The sequence below is a fragment of the Crocodylus siamensis genome, chromosome 12 (genome assembly GCF_052110815.1).
Source record: "Crocodylus siamensis isolate JL-2025a chromosome 12, ASM5211081v1, whole genome shotgun sequence".
In the NCBI taxonomy this organism is placed as follows: domain Eukaryota; kingdom Metazoa; phylum Chordata; order Crocodylia; family Crocodylidae; genus Crocodylus; species Crocodylus siamensis.
The window spans coordinates 36,481,846-36,498,735 of NC_143406.1; the positions used below are offsets into that span (position 1 = coordinate 36,481,846).

General features: G+C 43.1%; 1 protein-coding gene across 3 annotated transcripts in view; it reads left to right on the forward strand.

Moving 5' to 3' along the window:
- The window catches only part of TMC5 (transmembrane channel like 5), a 40,482-nt gene that overhangs the window by 17,190 nt on the left and 6,402 nt on the right, over window positions 1–16,890 (forward strand). For 2 of the 3 annotated variants that reach the window (XM_090023091.1, XM_090023092.1), the window contains exons 7-20: window positions 1,280–1,370; window positions 1,739–1,987; window positions 3,432–3,583; window positions 4,262–4,406; window positions 5,126–5,281; window positions 6,065–6,231; window positions 6,847–6,925; window positions 7,432–7,529; window positions 8,354–8,449; window positions 10,224–10,299; window positions 11,803–11,936; window positions 13,739–13,912; window positions 14,866–14,944; window positions 15,957–16,055. In XM_090023091.1, coding sequence (XP_089879217.1) covers window positions 1,280–1,370; window positions 1,739–1,987; window positions 3,432–3,583; window positions 4,262–4,406; window positions 5,126–5,281; window positions 6,065–6,231; window positions 6,847–6,925; window positions 7,432–7,529; window positions 8,354–8,449; window positions 10,224–10,299; window positions 11,803–11,936; window positions 13,739–13,912; window positions 14,866–14,944; window positions 15,957–16,055 — 1,795 coding nt within the window. The remainder of the gene's footprint in view (window positions 1–1,279; window positions 1,371–1,738; window positions 1,988–3,431; window positions 3,584–4,261; window positions 4,407–5,125; window positions 5,282–6,064; window positions 6,232–6,846; window positions 6,926–7,431; window positions 7,530–8,353; window positions 8,450–10,223; window positions 10,300–11,802; window positions 11,937–13,738; window positions 13,913–14,865; window positions 14,945–15,956; window positions 16,056–16,890) is intronic. The other variant, XR_016438621.1, reaches the window with a different exon arrangement.

The window sequence follows — 16,890 nt, forward strand, 5'->3', positions numbered from 1 at the left end:
CCAACTAAATAGCTGGGAAAAAATTGTTTCATAGTTTCATGGTTGTAGGGTCAGGAGGGACCTGAGCAGATCATCGAGTCTGACCCCCTGCCATGGCAGGAAAGAGAACTGGGGTCAAACGACCCTGGCAGGGTGTTCATCCAGCCTCCTCTTACAGACCCCCAGGGTAGGAACCAGCAGCACTTCTCTTGGAAGTTGGTTCCAAATCCTGGCCGCTTGAGTACAAACACCCTTCTTCAGGCAGGGCTTTATTGCCTTGGCCCTGTCTGTCCTGAGCCAGGGTTCCAGCCAATAGAAAGACAAGCGACAAAGCTTTCTCCTTAAATCAAATTGCAGTACCTTTTTGGCTGTTTCTTAGCATTCTGTATATATATAAAGGGCTTAGTCTGTCTGCCTGTGTGTCTGTCTGTCCATAACGCTTTTGGCCAACTGTGCGTGTGCTGCTGAGAGAGCGGGTGGTGACTGGCTGTACAGGTCTGGGCTTTGTGGGCCCAAGTTTGAGCTGCTGCCGTGGAAGTTTGTGGCAGCAGTGAATATGTCCTGGCTGCCTGAGCAGTGGGGATTCCCCACACATCCCTGCCTGAGGGTGAAGGGGGTGGTCACAGTAGTGGCACACACCCCCCGCTGCCACCTGTCACTGATGCCCCCCAAAACAGCCAGCAGGGAGGGAGGGAGGAGAGCAGGGTGGGAGGAGGCAAAGATGGGGGTCACGGTGGTGGCTGTTGGCAGGGCCATGTGGCGGGGAGGGAGGGAGGGGAGCAGGAAGGGGGTCCCGACGACAGCTGGCAGGGCGGGGGAGGCGTCAAGGAGGGAAGGAGACTGTGTGGGCCTGGGCAGGCAAGGGTGGGGGGAGGTGAAGGGGGAGGGGTCATGGTGGCAGTTGTCAGGGCCAGGCAGTGGGGAGGGGAGGGGGGTCATGGTGGTGCCCCCCCACCCCCCCGCCACCCAGCCTTGACTACCGCCAACAGGGAGGGGAGGGTGGCAGGGAGGGAGGAAGAGGAGTGGGGAGGGAGGGGAGGTGGGGCAGGCAGGGGCAGGAGCCCCTGCGCCAGTGGCTGGAGGAGGAGGCTGCGGTTACAGAGGGAGACTTTACTTGGTTGGCCCCAAAGGGTGAGTGGGGGGCAAAGGGGAGTCATGTAAACCCTCCCTGAAATCCGTCATTCCTTATGGGTATTTAGCTAGTATAGGTAATAATTATATTCATAATAATCTGGTTAAAGCAAAGAATTTCTTATTTTAACTTAAAGCGCTTGATTTAGCATTTATGGTTCATCCACAGGAATAAAGTCCTTACGGAAAAAACAAGAAAATCAGTGAGCTACAGTACTCGGATTCACTGTTGTACACAGTGTCTGTACAAAATTGCCCTGGTAAGTGTAATATCTAACTTGCATGAAGGTGACATTAAATTGTTTTATATAGTATCTCATTAGTGGTAACTCCAGTGATATTTTGTGTTACCGCTCTTTGACCTATTGGCAAGTAGCCAGCACATGGAAATGGTGCCATTAATATTAATCTATATTAAGGTAGCATTTAAAAAATTATGTCAAGGAGTGTTGTGTTACAAGTGAGAAGAAAGTGGAAGGAAAGAATGTCCTATCTTAAAAAAATATAAATGTAAGAAATTCAGGACTATATTGTGTAACTTAAATTGATTACTATACTGTATATCAAGGACCATAGAGGACTGCATGCTAACAATCTCTTTTGCTCTCCCCTCTTCTTCTAATGCTAGTCTTATCGACGATTTAGAAATGGCCTGTCAGAACTTTTTCAGTCATTACAGCTATGGCAGAAGACACTGAAAATTATTGGTGGCAAGTTTGGGACCAGCGTCCTTTCCTATTTTGTGTTTTTAACGTGGCTGCTGACTTTTAACATGTTCTCGTTCCTTGTGAACTTCAGCTTCGTAACAATCCCTCAGTTCATAGCAGCAGGATCAAATAATCTTTCATTCACGGGCCTGGAGCTTCTCACTGGAGCTGTAAGTATGTAGAGACACCTACATTAGTTGTGTGTGTACAACACATCTAATTGTATACGTCAAAGCACTAAGCATTTTTTAGTAACAGCTAGATTAAGTTGTGGAAGCTTTGATTTTGCTCTTAAATTCTTCTGGTCACTGATTTTAAATCAAATCCATGTGTATATATTGAACAGGATAATCAACTAATAACTGCCTTGTCATGCAAATGAAATGAATTGGTTTTGTTTGAATCGTACCCTGACATCACTGCTTTTGGAGCTTGTTGAAGCTGTTTTGACAGTCTTCCAGAAAACAACGGATTAGTCACAATGGCTGTACTCACCTTTTCCCTCTTCCTGGATTAGGATAAGATGCTATCAGCAGTGAAACTACCCAGGTTACCCTTCCTCTGAAGATGCACAGAGAATTTCATGGCTTAGTTCTGTGACTCTGGCACATTTCATTAGCACTAAGACTCTGACCTTGCAAAGAGCTGACTGCTCCTGGGCGAGAGACTTATTGACATTAGTGTGGCCTTTAGCCACTGTAATCTTTTTTTTAACTTACATTGACATACTCCCACTGTCAGGATCTAAAGTCCTGAATGGTTTTTAAAGGAAAATTCATCTCAAGTAGTCATCTGGGTTCCTTCTAGGTTAATTTTCCTATGTATGAAAACTGCTGATTTATAGCTATATTAGTATTAGATATAGCATGCCACTTTGCTTCTGCTTGACTATTGCAAAATAGTTGCACTGCTTGCACTAAATGTTGAGAGATTTGTGTAACAAATAATAATTTTAAGGAATAACGACCAACATCTCTCCTTGAGTTGCTAAAGCTATAGCCACTAAAGCGTGAAAAGGGGAAGTATAAATGGCACTGCCGGAATTCTTTTGGAGGAGTGTTGCATTTTAGAGGTCTCAGTCTTCAGAAGCAAAACTACAGTACGCCTACATTTCTGGGTTCAAAGCAGAAGTACTTTTGTGTAACCCATCATTGAGTGCATGTTACTAGCCTCCTTCTGTGCTGATCCATACAAAACATGAGTTGTTATACTTCCTAGCTAGCAAATCTTGGCTCAAGCTCAAATTGCAGCCACTCATCAGGGCATCTTCTAATAAGGTGTCAGCTGTCACATTGTTGGGAGGGTCACCAATAACCTTTCTTCCCAAAAGGCCGATTCCTGCAAGGTGCTGACTATCCATATCCACCCCCATTAGATCCTCAGGAGAAGGAAGCATGCTCAGAATGCTATGCTCCATGTCGGGAGGGTTGTAATTACTATTACTAATGAGATGAAAGGCCTGATCCTTCTGAATTCTGACTTGTAGTAACGGCTTCCTCAAGAGAAATGGGATGATGTGAATCAGGTTTTGAAAGATTAGGCCCAAGAATGCTCCACTGTATTCAATCAACAGCATGGGAGTTGAGGTTTTTACTAATATTCCTATCCTTTCAGGGCTATTTTCAACAAACTGTGCTCTACTATGGTTTTTACACGAACTCTACCATCACAAAAATTGAAAGCAGCACAACTTATGACATGCAGCTGGCCTATATTTTCACTATTGGGATTTATTTTGTCATCTGCTTCTTTAGCTTGGTATACAGGTACAGTAACTGCATATTTCTGTTGCACTTTGAATGGAGCTAAAAACTTCGTTTTTGAGAGGCTACCAGTATTAGTAAGGACTCTACGTACCAGGCCTAGTAAGAACTGGGGGTCTTAAATTCTGGGGGCTGCTCTCTGCCCCTGTGTGACACAGGAGACTGGGCAAGATGGACCTATGGTCTGACCCTGTAAATGGCAGTTCTTATATCATTGATCTGGATGAGCTGCTGCTGACACATTCCTGTTTGCAGTTCGTAATAATAAGCAACCTAGAAAATTAAATGCCCTCAGTTATCATGTCCAAAGCATTGTCAGGCCCATTCAGTGAGATGCAGAGAAACTGCAAAGCAACCAGAGCCCTATGAAAAATTTCAATTTATGTCAATTTTATTTAATCTCTTGTAAATGCTGCTGTTTGTGACCCCTGCCAGCGAGTGCCATGTTGAAATGGCTCTGCAGAGGCAACCACTGTTGACAACAAATGTGAAAAGAAAGTTAGGAGACACCAAATTTGTAGAGGGATATGGCCATAAAGGGAACAGGAAGCATCTTTAAATGGACTCAACATTCATTAATCAAGAAGACATTGATTTCTGTGATCTGAAAGGTCAACTCACTTTTTTCCCCCACCATTCATTTCCTTAATCCTAATGATGTACATTTAATTTTCACTGCAGCATGGCAAAATCCTTCCGTAATAACTTTGTTAATCCTCAAACTTACTCTGGAAATGCTGGGAAACTTCTCTGCATCTGGGATTTCAATATAACCAATGACAAAGCTGTAAGACTGAAGCAAAAAAACCTCAGCACACAAATCAAGGTAAAGAACTAAATGGGTTCTGTGTGAATAGACTTGAATCTGTGCGTTTCCCTCAAGGACTATTTTGGAGAAGCTGCTTCTTCCTGACCTTCTAGGTTGACTGCAGAAAGCTTTCGCTCTTTGTTGTGAGCTGTTTGTTCCCTTGGCATTTCTTAGCAACTCATCTGAAAAGATTCTTTTCAGTCATGTCTATTTGCTCTTCCACACAACTCCCTAGAGTAATCACAGATATTTGCCAAGTTTCGTTTCCATGTTTCTCTGACCCATGTCAACAGGTTTTACCTTTTTAATCATAAGCAGGAAAGCAGCCTATTTTTCTTTGCTTGGTGTATTGCAAATTTAGTGGGAATCATCTCTGCACCTTATGACTCTGCCCCTGGTTCTGACCCTGCCGCGATGGCTGTTCCATGACTGAACTGTCCTGCACCTGTCATCTTTTTTTCTTCTACTTCTTATCTGTATCAATTGTTTTGTTTTGTATTGGATCACTGACATAAAGCACTCCTGGGAGTTGTGGCTGTAAGCGAAGTGTGGTGGAACTTGTATGAGAGATTTTTTCCCCCCACATCCTTGTGTGGCTTCCAGTCTATCCCCCAAGTGTCAGGAGGACTATTTTGCACCAGCTTTCTTGAGAGATTGCCTCTTAAATCCTATAAGTGATCACTTCGAACAGGTGTTGCTTTGGGTTATTGACTGAAGCCTGGGCCTAATTATTACAGGAAGCCCTATCTGAAGCTAAGTCTGAAGATCTGAACCTTTCTGTAAAGCAAAGGATGGTTCATATTGCTATTCATCTAGCTGCTTGGATTTTTTCCTTGGGAACAACAGCTGTGTGTTGCACCTGTGTTTACTACCTCTCCATTAACAACCTAAAGGTAAGGACCTGTTCTAGTAAACTAATGCTTTCCATTTCCACGCTGATCAACCTGGCCACATATTCAATTGAAGGTGCGATGGGAATCAGCCGTAAAGTTATTGCACATATTTTGTGTAATAACTTTGTAGCTTATTCCCTGTTTTTATTGTACCATTAATTGTATGACTGCGTGGTTGGGTTATTACTTAAGACATGATTAACTGGTTAATCGCAGGGACATAAGGGACATAAGGAAGATGAGATTTAGCCCAAACACTGTTGCCCTACAGCTATTCTCCTGCCTGACTCCACCCTTGTGTACAGGGAGGACCTGTACCCTTGAGCAGCCTTATAAGTCCACTTGTCTGCTCCATCTTGTGCCACAATAGCTACTGTATTTGCCAATATGCTCATGAACACTTTTTAATAATTGAATAGTTGAAGAAGCAAGCCCTTGGAGCCAACCAGGAAGGACTGCTTTTGATTTGGATTTCACTTGTTGCCTTTCATTAGATACTGGAAAGAAGAACAATGCAAGGCAGGAAATGCTATCTCCTTCCTCATCCCTTGTGCAGTGAGGCCCCGGTCATGTGCTTGGCTTCTGCTTCCTGGCCACATACCCAAGCAGCGCAAGAGTTGATGGTTATATATCCAAGAGCTGCTTGGGCTTATGAGAGCTGAAAAGGTGTTTGCTAATAGCACCAGGATCTCTGAGATGAAATGGGCAGTGCAAAGTCCTCTGCAAAGATGCCTTTGATGAAAAGTCTGCCTCATATACTTTATTTTTCTTTCTTTTTTTAAGTTGTTCATGAAAGGTGATGGAACAGAGCTGGAAAACCAGGCTGCCACCCTTGTGTTGCCTATCGTCGTGTCCCTCCTCAACCTCCTCACCCCTTTCGTCTTCTCTTTGCTTGAACTCCTAGAGAAATTTCAGTACCCCAGGAATCAGATATACATCACTATTACCAGGTATTCGGTGCCCCTCACTCCCAGTTAGCAGTGGTTTCTGTCTGAAGTCAAGTGCACTTTTTCTATTATCAGCAAGCTTGTAGTGGTATTAGGTACTACTGAAACCATCAGCCAACTCTGCACCAGGGGAGGTACAGTACTCTGTTCACAGGTCTTATGAATCCACCCCTAATAGTCCACTGGTGGCACAGCAGTGCCTCATCCCAGGGTGAGGCAAATCTGTTGTTTTCCTTCCTACCAGACATATAAGGAAACTTCAGGCCTGGCGCAGCCTACAGCATTCACCGGTGGGATTTGGGCTGTGGGCCCAAATGACAGGGAGATGGTAAATGGAGGGTGAGTTGGTTGGTTGGTGGTGGTTTTCTGAGGCCATGTATCACTAGCCAAGGGGAACCCCACTGTGCTTTAAAGCTGCCTCCTCAGGGGAGGACCAAGTAGATACTTCTGTCGTCCTTCCATGAGGAATTTTGCATGTCTTGCTTACAGTGCATTGAATAGACTTCACAGCACGGACTGTATAATCCAGATCAGTTTAAAACCAGTAGAAAAGGGTGGTGTGTGATTGGTAGTGGCTTCTCCAATGGACTCACCAGCTACTGATATTCTTCTTCATAGAAATGTTATTCTAAAGATGTCTATAACTGGAATCCTCTGCTACTACTGGCTTAACATCGTGGCTACATCAGGAACAGAGGTAAGGTTTCACTTGCCCTGTTTGTGTACACATCTTTGCTTTAAAGATTGGGAAACAGACTTAACCATTTTCATAATATTGTGTATACATTGAGTAGTGTGTGATTGAATAAAGGACTCAAAAGTAGATTAGAGGCTATGTAAAAATAATACACTGCAGGGTGAAATTTGCTCCAATACAAAAGGCCCCACACAGCCTGTTGAGAGAGCTGGACTTACAGGCTTGACCACCTTTTGTTGGATCCCTGAATCTTCAGAGAAGCCAGGATGATATGACAAATTTATTCAGCTAGTTTGGGCTTCATAGATCATTGTATTTTTGAACTGTAGCCTCAGACTCTGTCCTTCTTTCAAGAAAAATATAAAGTAGAACCTTCAAAGGAGTCTGATCTAAAGGATCCTGAAGTGTTTCCCTTTCCTTTCAGTGGGCTTTGGATCAGATTTTCAATGTTCAAACATTAGACACAAATATTTGACTTAAATACATTATTTTTTCCTCTCTACAAGTGCTGGGAAACGTTAGTCGGCCAAGATCTCTACCGTCTTGTTGTGGTTGACTTCCTATTTTGCTTGCTTGGTTCTTTCTTTGGAGAGTTTGTACGAAGGTAAGTGAGAGCTAGCATACCACACATCTAGGGGCTGGGGTCCATGCTGTGGGAGATGGGAGACAGGGAGGGGGAATCCTTGCTTGAGCAGCAAGACCCTGCTGTGCCTGCAGCCTCCCAAAGAGCTCTGGCTAGGGAGGAGAGGGGTGGGGCCATTTCAACCATTAACGACTGATCACTTACAGGGTTATTTCAATGTAGTAAAAGGACGGTTCCAACAGAAACATGGCTCTGGCATGATTGGGACAGCTGTCTATTTTCCTGTTTTGCTTTCATACATGTCTTTATATATGTTTTTGGCCTTAATTGTTTCACAAAATAACTAACATGAGTGTAGTGAATATGAATTTAGAAGTATTTTGATTTCACTGGTTCAGAAAGTGATGCAAATATTCAATTGGGGGGGGTGAGAGGGAGTGTGCACAATTTAAACAGTCATTTAAGCAGAAGCTTTCTTTCCTGGGGCTACCAGTTTGTTGAACTCTGCAATTCATGCATTGCTGGAATTTTACACTAAAGTAAACTAGTTTCCTCAACAAAAAGTATATCTGTATTTATATTTAGCTGTTCCAGCCTTATGCTATAATTTTAGTTGAAGTGAAAAATGTTCTTTGACTTACGTCATCCATGCAGCATATTCACAAAAATTAGTATTTTACTACAACACCGGTGTTGTGTTGTAATTTTCCATTGCTGCTTAGTTGGCAAAAAGTTCGTGCTTTGTATAAGACATAATTAAATGCTAATTCCTGGATAATTGGGATATTAATTGGGATATTTCTCAGTTGCATGTTCTACAGCTAATGAATTTGTGTACTTTTCAGAATTATTGGAACCAAATGCCTCAAAAACCTTGGTGTGCCAGAATTTGATATTGCACGAAATGTTTTAGGTTTGATCTACGTGCAAACTTTAACCTGGTAAGAGATGAATTTATGATCTAAATATTGACTGTTGCTAACAGAGACATTATGAATGAGCTTGAGGTAGGGACATACCAGTAACGTTTTGCAGAGCAGCTGACATGTAGTAAAGCCCAACTCCCTTTTAACCCTTTGTAAGTTATTCATATGTCCGCCCTAAGGATGCCTGCATACCGCAGATAAGAACAGTACAAACATATTGGGCATATCTACATGAGAGATTTACTGGAGAACTGCCTAATTATCTCTGTAGTAAAGTCTCGGGTCTATACATATGGCCCTATTAGGCCTCAGGAAGCTAATCAACTGTGCTGTAAGTTAGTACTTGTATATACGAGTACTGTCCCGCAGCAGCTTTCGTTAGTGCACAGCAATGCACATGTAGATGCTGACTTGGCTGGCTGTGGCATGAGGATGCTTCAGTGCAGAGTTGCCTGCCGGGTAGCCCTGCACTAGAGCACATCTGTACCCTAGCCAGCCCCTCCACAGCACCTGGAGCTGGGTAAGAGCATCCCTTGGCAGCCAGGGCTGCTCTGACGCGACTCCACATGCTCTGATCCCAGTTGCACATGTAAATGTGGCACCCAGGAACAATAAACTCTGGCATAATACATGCCAGGCTTATCGTATTAATTTCACATATAGATGCACCCATTGATAGATAAGATGCTTGTGTGTGCATGTGCTCTCTCCCTCTCAAAACTGTGATCTGAAGGCAAATTATTTATTTATTGGTAACTCTTCTCTGTTCAAAAGTTGGCATAAAACTAGTAACAGTGACGTTCTGAAGGACCTATGTAAAGTAGTCCTCACTTAGCCACAGTTGAGAACTTGGAGCTGTAGAAGGGGCATTTTGGAGTGTTGAAGCTATGTCCTTCTTGTGTTCTTTGTTCTTGTTCAGTATTAGCTATTGGAAAAGTTTCTGAAGCCCTTCCACTTCTAATGAAGAGTGACAGAATGGAGATATATGTATGGAATTCCATATATACGGACATTCACACCTATACAAATATGCTGAGCATGTGCAGTATATATACTGAGCATACTCAGGTGTGGCACCAGCTGGTAATATTCTCTTGGAAAGCAAGAGGAAAACAAGATTTTTCTTCCCCATCCTGTTACTCTTCATGAGAAGTGGGAGGGCTTCCGAAACTTATATATGGAATTCTACACACAGACACACAGAAAATTCACCTTAAAAACAAACTAAATACATCTATAATATGCATATGCTTAGATACTGAGCAATAGAATATATATAATTTACCTGAAACATGTGTATTTATCTATAAAATACACACGATGCACATGCTCATTATATATTGAATGTGTGCATATGTGTGTATATTTTAGTTTCAGTTTTTATGGTGAATTTTCCATAATATCTGATTTAGGGGTTAGGTGGCAGAATGGTACAGGCATCTCACTACAGCTCCAGAGGCCTTATTCTAGGCATGTGCTGAAGACTGTCTCCAACTGGCCTGGCTCTGAATGGGTATCTAGTCATGCAGTTGGAGAATCAAAAGTGGTGAGACATGATGTTTGCAATTTGAATATTTGTATGTCATGGGCTACTGAAACTGGCACACCTATGCTATGCTAGGCTCAGATGGACTTTTACCCTGAATATCCCGATTCATTTATTGATATATTTTCATTTTAATGCAAATATAGAAGTGCATTCTACTTTCACATTGTGTAACAAATACCAAGGACCAAGGTCTCATATATTTTTGCATTTTTGCCCCTCTCCCTCTCTTCTTTTCTGTAGGATTGGCATCTTCTTTTCACCTCTGCTGCCTGCTATCCAAATGATATCTTTCTTTGTAATATTTTATGTGAAAAAGGTAAGGAGCAGTTGTAAAGAACCAGGCCCTCTGCCTAATACAGCATCTCAGCAATAACATGTTCCCACTTCAGTTTTTAGCAGCTATGTGGAGACTTTACATACCCAGTGAAATTTGACAGTTACTGTACTTGTGAATACATCAACAGAAAAACTTTTAGGGACAGACATTACATATAAACTGGTTTAAGTGATCAGAAACTGGCTTAAACTTGTAACAGAACAGAGGTTCAGTGCACATAAACATTTCAAAATGGCTGAAACTGGTTTAAGATAAACCTGGTTGAATGTAGTATCAGACTTAACTGATTTGGGTCAAACCAGTTTATTCAATTTCTGTCCCAGACCCAGCTAACAAACACAGCTGGTTATCAGCCCCCTGCTGGCTCCCTTGCCTGTCAGGTTTGCAGGCAGTATGAAGAAGCAGGGAGAGGGAGATTGAAAAGCTCAGTAGCATCAACAGATGCATGCACTGTACACCCCCACTCCCCTTTGCCTCGGAGTGCTAGCCCAGGGATGGGGCCTGGCAACACATCTGCCCCTTGAGAAGCGAGCAGGGAAAAGCCTGGGATGGTGCAGGCAGGGTAGGGGTTTAAACCCCTCCCTAATCAGAGCATCCTGCCAGGGCCTGGCCACCCTCCCTCCCCCCCTCCCCCCCACCTCAGCTCAGCCCTGTGGAAGGGAGGGAGGGCTGCTCTACCATCCCGTGGCTTCTAGCCTGAGCCACTGCAGGCATGTGCCTGCATTTCTTCAGTCCAGAGGGAATGTCTGTTGGGTTACAAACTGGTGCAACCTAGGCAGTTTAGACTAACCTGCAAAGATTAAATCAATTTAGGCTCAGGCTTTTGAATGTCTGTCCCTCGCCTTGGAGGCCTTATTAGTGGTTTAAGAGCATAATTAGCTAGGAGAATATGAAGTAGTAAAATGAGAGCTGCTAATGCCCATCAAAACCCAGAATCCTGGCAATTCTTGTGCACGCATTTATCTTATTTCCCTTACAGTAGGCTTTAAAATATATGGAGTCACTATATGGAGTCTTGTTTTGGTTCTAACAGACTGCACTTCTTTCAAGAACAATTAGTCAGCTGACATAATTAGAAGAGAAGGGAAGTTTTTGCTTCTGACTCTTCCTCAACTCAATAATATTATCATACATAACAATAGTTCCTTAAATATGTGAAAGTTTGAAAGCCAAATTAAAACAAAGCCACAGTTGTTATCAAAACTTCCTTGAACATTGGCAGTTGGGGGTGGGAATCCTGACAGAAGGTATTGCAGAAGCAAATGGAGTCCAGCATTTCCTCAGGCTGTTTGCACTTTTATAATGATTCATTTGTTGCTGGAGGTGCAGTTTTGAGGCACTTTTTGGAAATTCTTGATGGATGCTATTCCTTGCAAATCACCTGCAATTTCAATGGCATTGACTGAAACTCATCTAATGAGAATGTAAAACACTTTTAAGAGTGCAAGTGTATGTGCATGTTTTTCTTTTCCTGTTTTAAAGGTCAGTCTGATGATGAATTGTCAACCCCCTCGCAAAGTCTGGAGAGCTTCTCAAATGACAACACTCTTCATTTTTCTGTTGTTTTTCCCTTCATTTACTGGAGTGCTGTCTGTGGTAGCAATCACTATCTGGAGGTAGGAGTGATCAACAGAATTCAGACCTTCTCTCTGAACTGATTCACATCTTAATCACAAACCAAACCAGGTAGCCTGGACTCTCACAAGCGTGAAAGAGAAATCTGCATTGGATTCCACTGAAACGTTTCAAGTGATATTCATGTTGTCTTAAAAACACTATTGCAAACTCATGGGGAGGGTAAGCTGAGTACTTCCTTATGACATTGAGAGTATACTGCTGCAGACTTTCTGTGTGACCTTAGGAGAGTCTCATGGAAGAAGATTCTGAAAGGCATTTAGGTGCCTGCCTCCTTTTGAAATTGCTTTGGCAAATCCGGGGCTTCGTATCTGTGTCACACTTAAAAAACCAGATATTCGTTTTTTTAGATGGGGCATGCCCTGCCTGACATGGGCATTATAAGGATAAATACTATAAAGACTGTGAGAGGCATGTCTACCCTATGGTAATGGGGGACATATAATTATGCTCTCGGCTGCTATCCCAATGTTCCATTTTGCCTAAATCCACGTGCCTCTGATGTGTTTCCCATCCCATCTGGAGAATGAGATGTGTGGAGAGACTGAACAGCATTGCAAACTGTGTGGAGGCAATTAATGCTTGGAAAAGAAATGGGATAGTGTGTAACAGTGAGTTTTGGTTTTTTCTAAGAATAATGAACTGAGTGACGATCTTGCTCTTCTTCCTCCTCCTGTTCTCAAAAGTTTTTATAATAAACCCATTCCACTGTGACTGCAGTGTAATTACCTGATGTAGCTTTACCTCAGCTAGCTCAGTTACTGGTAGCAATCCAGCTGTGGCAGCATGAAGCTCAGTGCAGGTTTCTGTGCAGATTTTGCAGCTGGTCTTAAATTTCATTCAGCTGTGGCTAAGCTGGGTTAATTTGAAGCTAACTTAAGTCTCTCTGCACTATTTTGCAGCAATTATTGTAATGTGGACATGCACTTTAAGGTGTAAAGTTCTCAGCCCAGCTATGCCCACCTACCCTGCTAACTACCAAAAAGTGATTAAGATAAGGAAGGTCCCAAAATCAGGATGGAGATGTGATGTTTCAGAGTGAAAACCACAGGTTTCAATTAACTCAGTTTTGCATGTTTTAGTTTGAGGTCCAGCTCCTGCAAACTAAACCATAGCTTTACCATTATCTGAAATCTTTATCATCTTAGTCTGCAGACTTCTTTTCCCCACCATTTACCTGAAAACTGTTTCGCCTGCTAGGGGATGTCATCTTGAACCACATCCTGTTTTTACTGAAAATCTAGTCTTGTATGTGTGTTCATGCTGCGTGAAAACAAGGTGGTGGCATTGTGTGTTTTAGCTTTTTCTTTCTTCTTTACTATATGATGCATCTAGAAAGGAAACAGTTTATTCCAAAGTCTGCAGTAAGGCCTCTGGGACCTGTAGGGCAATGCAATTGTTAGATTAGCTGGAGCTTCCACCTGTGCCAGATGACCACAGGGAGAGCCTTTGTTTCTTCCCATGGAGTTTGAGGTGGGCTTATAGTATTTGAAAAGTCACAGATGGGGAAAGTCCAGAGTAGACAATGAAGCAAGCTCCTCTTCTCTACAGCTAAGACTTGCTCAGTCATTGCACTTCAAAGAACTCAATTGCATGCTGTCTCCCCAGAAGACCTAGTTGCTCTGTTATAATAGGGGGTTCATTAGCCCAGTGAGGTATCACTAGTCAAATGATGGGAGTCCTGAGGCCCAGAGAACTAGTGCCCTAATTGTATGGTGTTCTTGGCTACTTCAGTGGTCTCGTTGCTGCAGTGCTTTTTAATATCCTTTCCTTATTTTTCCAGGTTGAAGCCTTCAGAAAAGTGTGGCCCTTTCCGAGGCTTGTCTTCCATATTTAATGCGGTGTCTGGGTGGATAGACGTATTGACCAAGAATCCTGGATCAGCCTGGGTGGTGTGGATTTATCGTAACTTAATTGAAAGCGTGCATTTCTTCTTTATCCTCACTGTCATCATCATGTAGGTATCCATTGTGGAAGGAGGTGGGATGGAGAGTAGGGGAGGGAAACTGATGCATCCATTCTCTACAGTGAAAATGCCTGCTGTGTAGCTTGGACAGATTGTGACACCTACATGCAGCAAAATCCCCAGTCTTCAACACAATCTGAAAAACCACTTCTGCTGGGAGAGTCAACTTATGCTAAGTTGCTGACAAACTGAGTCACGCTAGGAGGGTTTGATGCTCTCAGGACACCAGCAGACCACTAATGGTATAAACCTGGCCTAGCGACAACTGCATTTTTGCAGCTCTATTCCAAAGTAGTTCCGAGATTTACCCAAGGCATCATAAGTGAGAAGGAGATTGGGCAGCCACAAGATTGGGCACAGATTTTCAAATTCATGCGGCCAGCCTGGCAGTCTAGCTGCAGAGGGTGTCAGTATCATTTAAGGGCTGTGCTGAGGAGTTCTTGTTCTGTACTTACTCTGGCACTGGGCATAGGTAGTATGGGGATAACAGTAAATCCACACAGCGTGTGCAGAGACAGTGTGGTGTGTGTAACCCTAGGTCAGTACTTTGATTACGTACAGATGGCCTAAAACTTGCTCCTTCTAAGAACCGGCTCTTTTTGGTTCCATAAAAATCAGTAACAAAGATCCCATGGACTCCAGCAGAGTCAGGTCTTGTCCTTTAGGATTATTAAACTTAATGAACATGGATGAGGACAGTAGGTTCCTGTCCAGTATTCAAAACTTTGTAATGTTAACTTGCTTTCATGGTTCTTTTGCATAAACATCCAGATGTCTCTGGGTATTTCCCACTAGACCATCTGATACATTTTATACCTGCCCATCATTGTTTATGTGATTGCTGTATAAAATTAACAAAATTCCTCTTGTTTTGGCAGTGACTAGTAAAAGAGGCATCACCCAAACATTGAGTACTCATTTGTTGAACTTTATTTTCCACTTAGAACTATCACATATCTTTACTGGCAGATCATAGAAGGAAGGAAGATAATGGTCAGACTCTTACATGAGCAAATTATAAATGTAAGTTTGCTTTTTGGGTTCCTGCTAGAAAGAACAAGCAGAAAACGCGCCGATTATCTGTGCTGTGTGCGCCAGGGAGATATGCTTCCGTTTTGGTATAAGTGAACGGAAGGGGAAAACCCTCTGCAGAAGGGCTGGCTGGATGATAACTGCATGGCTGCAAAAACTTGCTTGCTTGTTGGCTAGAACAGCAGCTGCTTATTGCCCACGTGCAGGGGGTGGAAAACACTTAATTTCTCCTGTTCCCCACATTCAGGCTTGCTACCCAGCTCCCTAAAGGCATGAGGTTATAAATTCCCCTTCAGCTGCCTCTCAGCTAGCTTTGAGTAAGTCAGTGCCTCGGGATACTACTCCTCACAGATTCACAGAAGTTTACCTCCTCAGCAGATTTTGGGGACTACATCCATCCTGCTTAGAGAGAGGAGTTTTGACTAATGGGGTTTGGAAAACTGAAGGCTTGTCACTTTTTCCTCTGTTGTAGACCAGCCTAACTAGGACAAAACGAATGTCAATATAACTGCCTGGCAGACAAGGTTCTTTGGGTGAATCTGATGGCTTTTATTAGACCAACTCAAATAGCTGGAAAACATTCTTTGCAAGCTTTTGGGTATAAATACCTTTTATCAGGCTGAGGAAGCATCTGCAGCTGGTGTGTGCTCTTCCTGGATGGGAGCGCGCACCTACTGCAGATGCTTCCTCAGCCTGACGAAGGGTATTTATATCTGAAAACTTACAAAGAAGACTTTTTACCAACTATTTGAGTTGGTTTAATAAAAGATATCAGATTTACTCAAAGGTTCTTGTCTGCCTATGTCCTTAGACTAACACAGCTACAACCTATACCAGTATAACTACCTTATATGGATGCTCTGTTCCAGAATAATTACTCCATTTCTTAATTATTACTCTCTTATTGGTCTGCTAGTTTGTTTCCCTGTGTAAACAAGCCCTGAGATTTTGCTAACAATAATATAAACATTTCAGTTAATGATTAAACGTGTCTTGATTATAGGAAGGAAAAGATAAGATGTTTTTACTTGAGAAGCTCCGAGCCCTGCAGACATCAACTCGGGACACACCTGCAAGAAAAGGAGCAAGTCAACAGTTCAGAGTAAGACTCACTTTTGCTTTCCTGTTGTGGCTGCTGATTATTTTGGTACCTCCACTTTGAGATATGCCTACAAAAATTCCACTTGACTCAACCTAGTTAACAGCTTTATAAGAGATACTCTAAAGACAACCCTGAAAGTTTCCTTCAGGTCACAGTTACTCTGGCAAACAGCCTGAGGTAAAACTTTCTAGTGAAAGCTATCTCCTTGTTCGGTGCTTACAAACTGTAGGAAAGCAGACCTGCTCTACCAGTGGAATGACAGCTGCAAAAGGGGCTATCTACTCTTATACCTTTACTAGGGTAGAAGAAGACAGGCTGCTTTTGAGACTTTTTTTTCTCCTTCAGTTGATTTAGGTCAAAGGCATTTAGTTCAATTTTAATGGATTAAATGGACCACTCCGAGGTTGAAATTACTTTTAGGTTGAATTTAGCAGGCCAAGGAATAGGTGTTAAAGTGAGCCAAGGTGGATGCTGAGTGGGGTTTCAGTCGAATTAAATTCCTTTAACTTCTAGCTCAGTGATGCTCAATCTTTTTGGCTGGTGGGCTGGACGGGCAGTCCCCAGGCCATGTGCGGGCCGGATCCGACTGGTGGTCCCAATCCGGCACTGGATGGTCATGACAGGGGCCCATTCAGCCATGTGGAGGGGGACGGGGCATCCTGGCTCCAACCTAGGCCCATGAGGGCGAGGGGGGCGCAGGGGGAGGGAGGGGACGTGACCAAGCCCCATGGGGGGAAGAGGTGTGGCCCAGCCCTAACACAGCCCCAAAAGGGCAAAGGGCTTGACTTAGTCCCACAGGGAGAGGGAGGTGGGGGAAAGGGGCCTGAGCCAACCC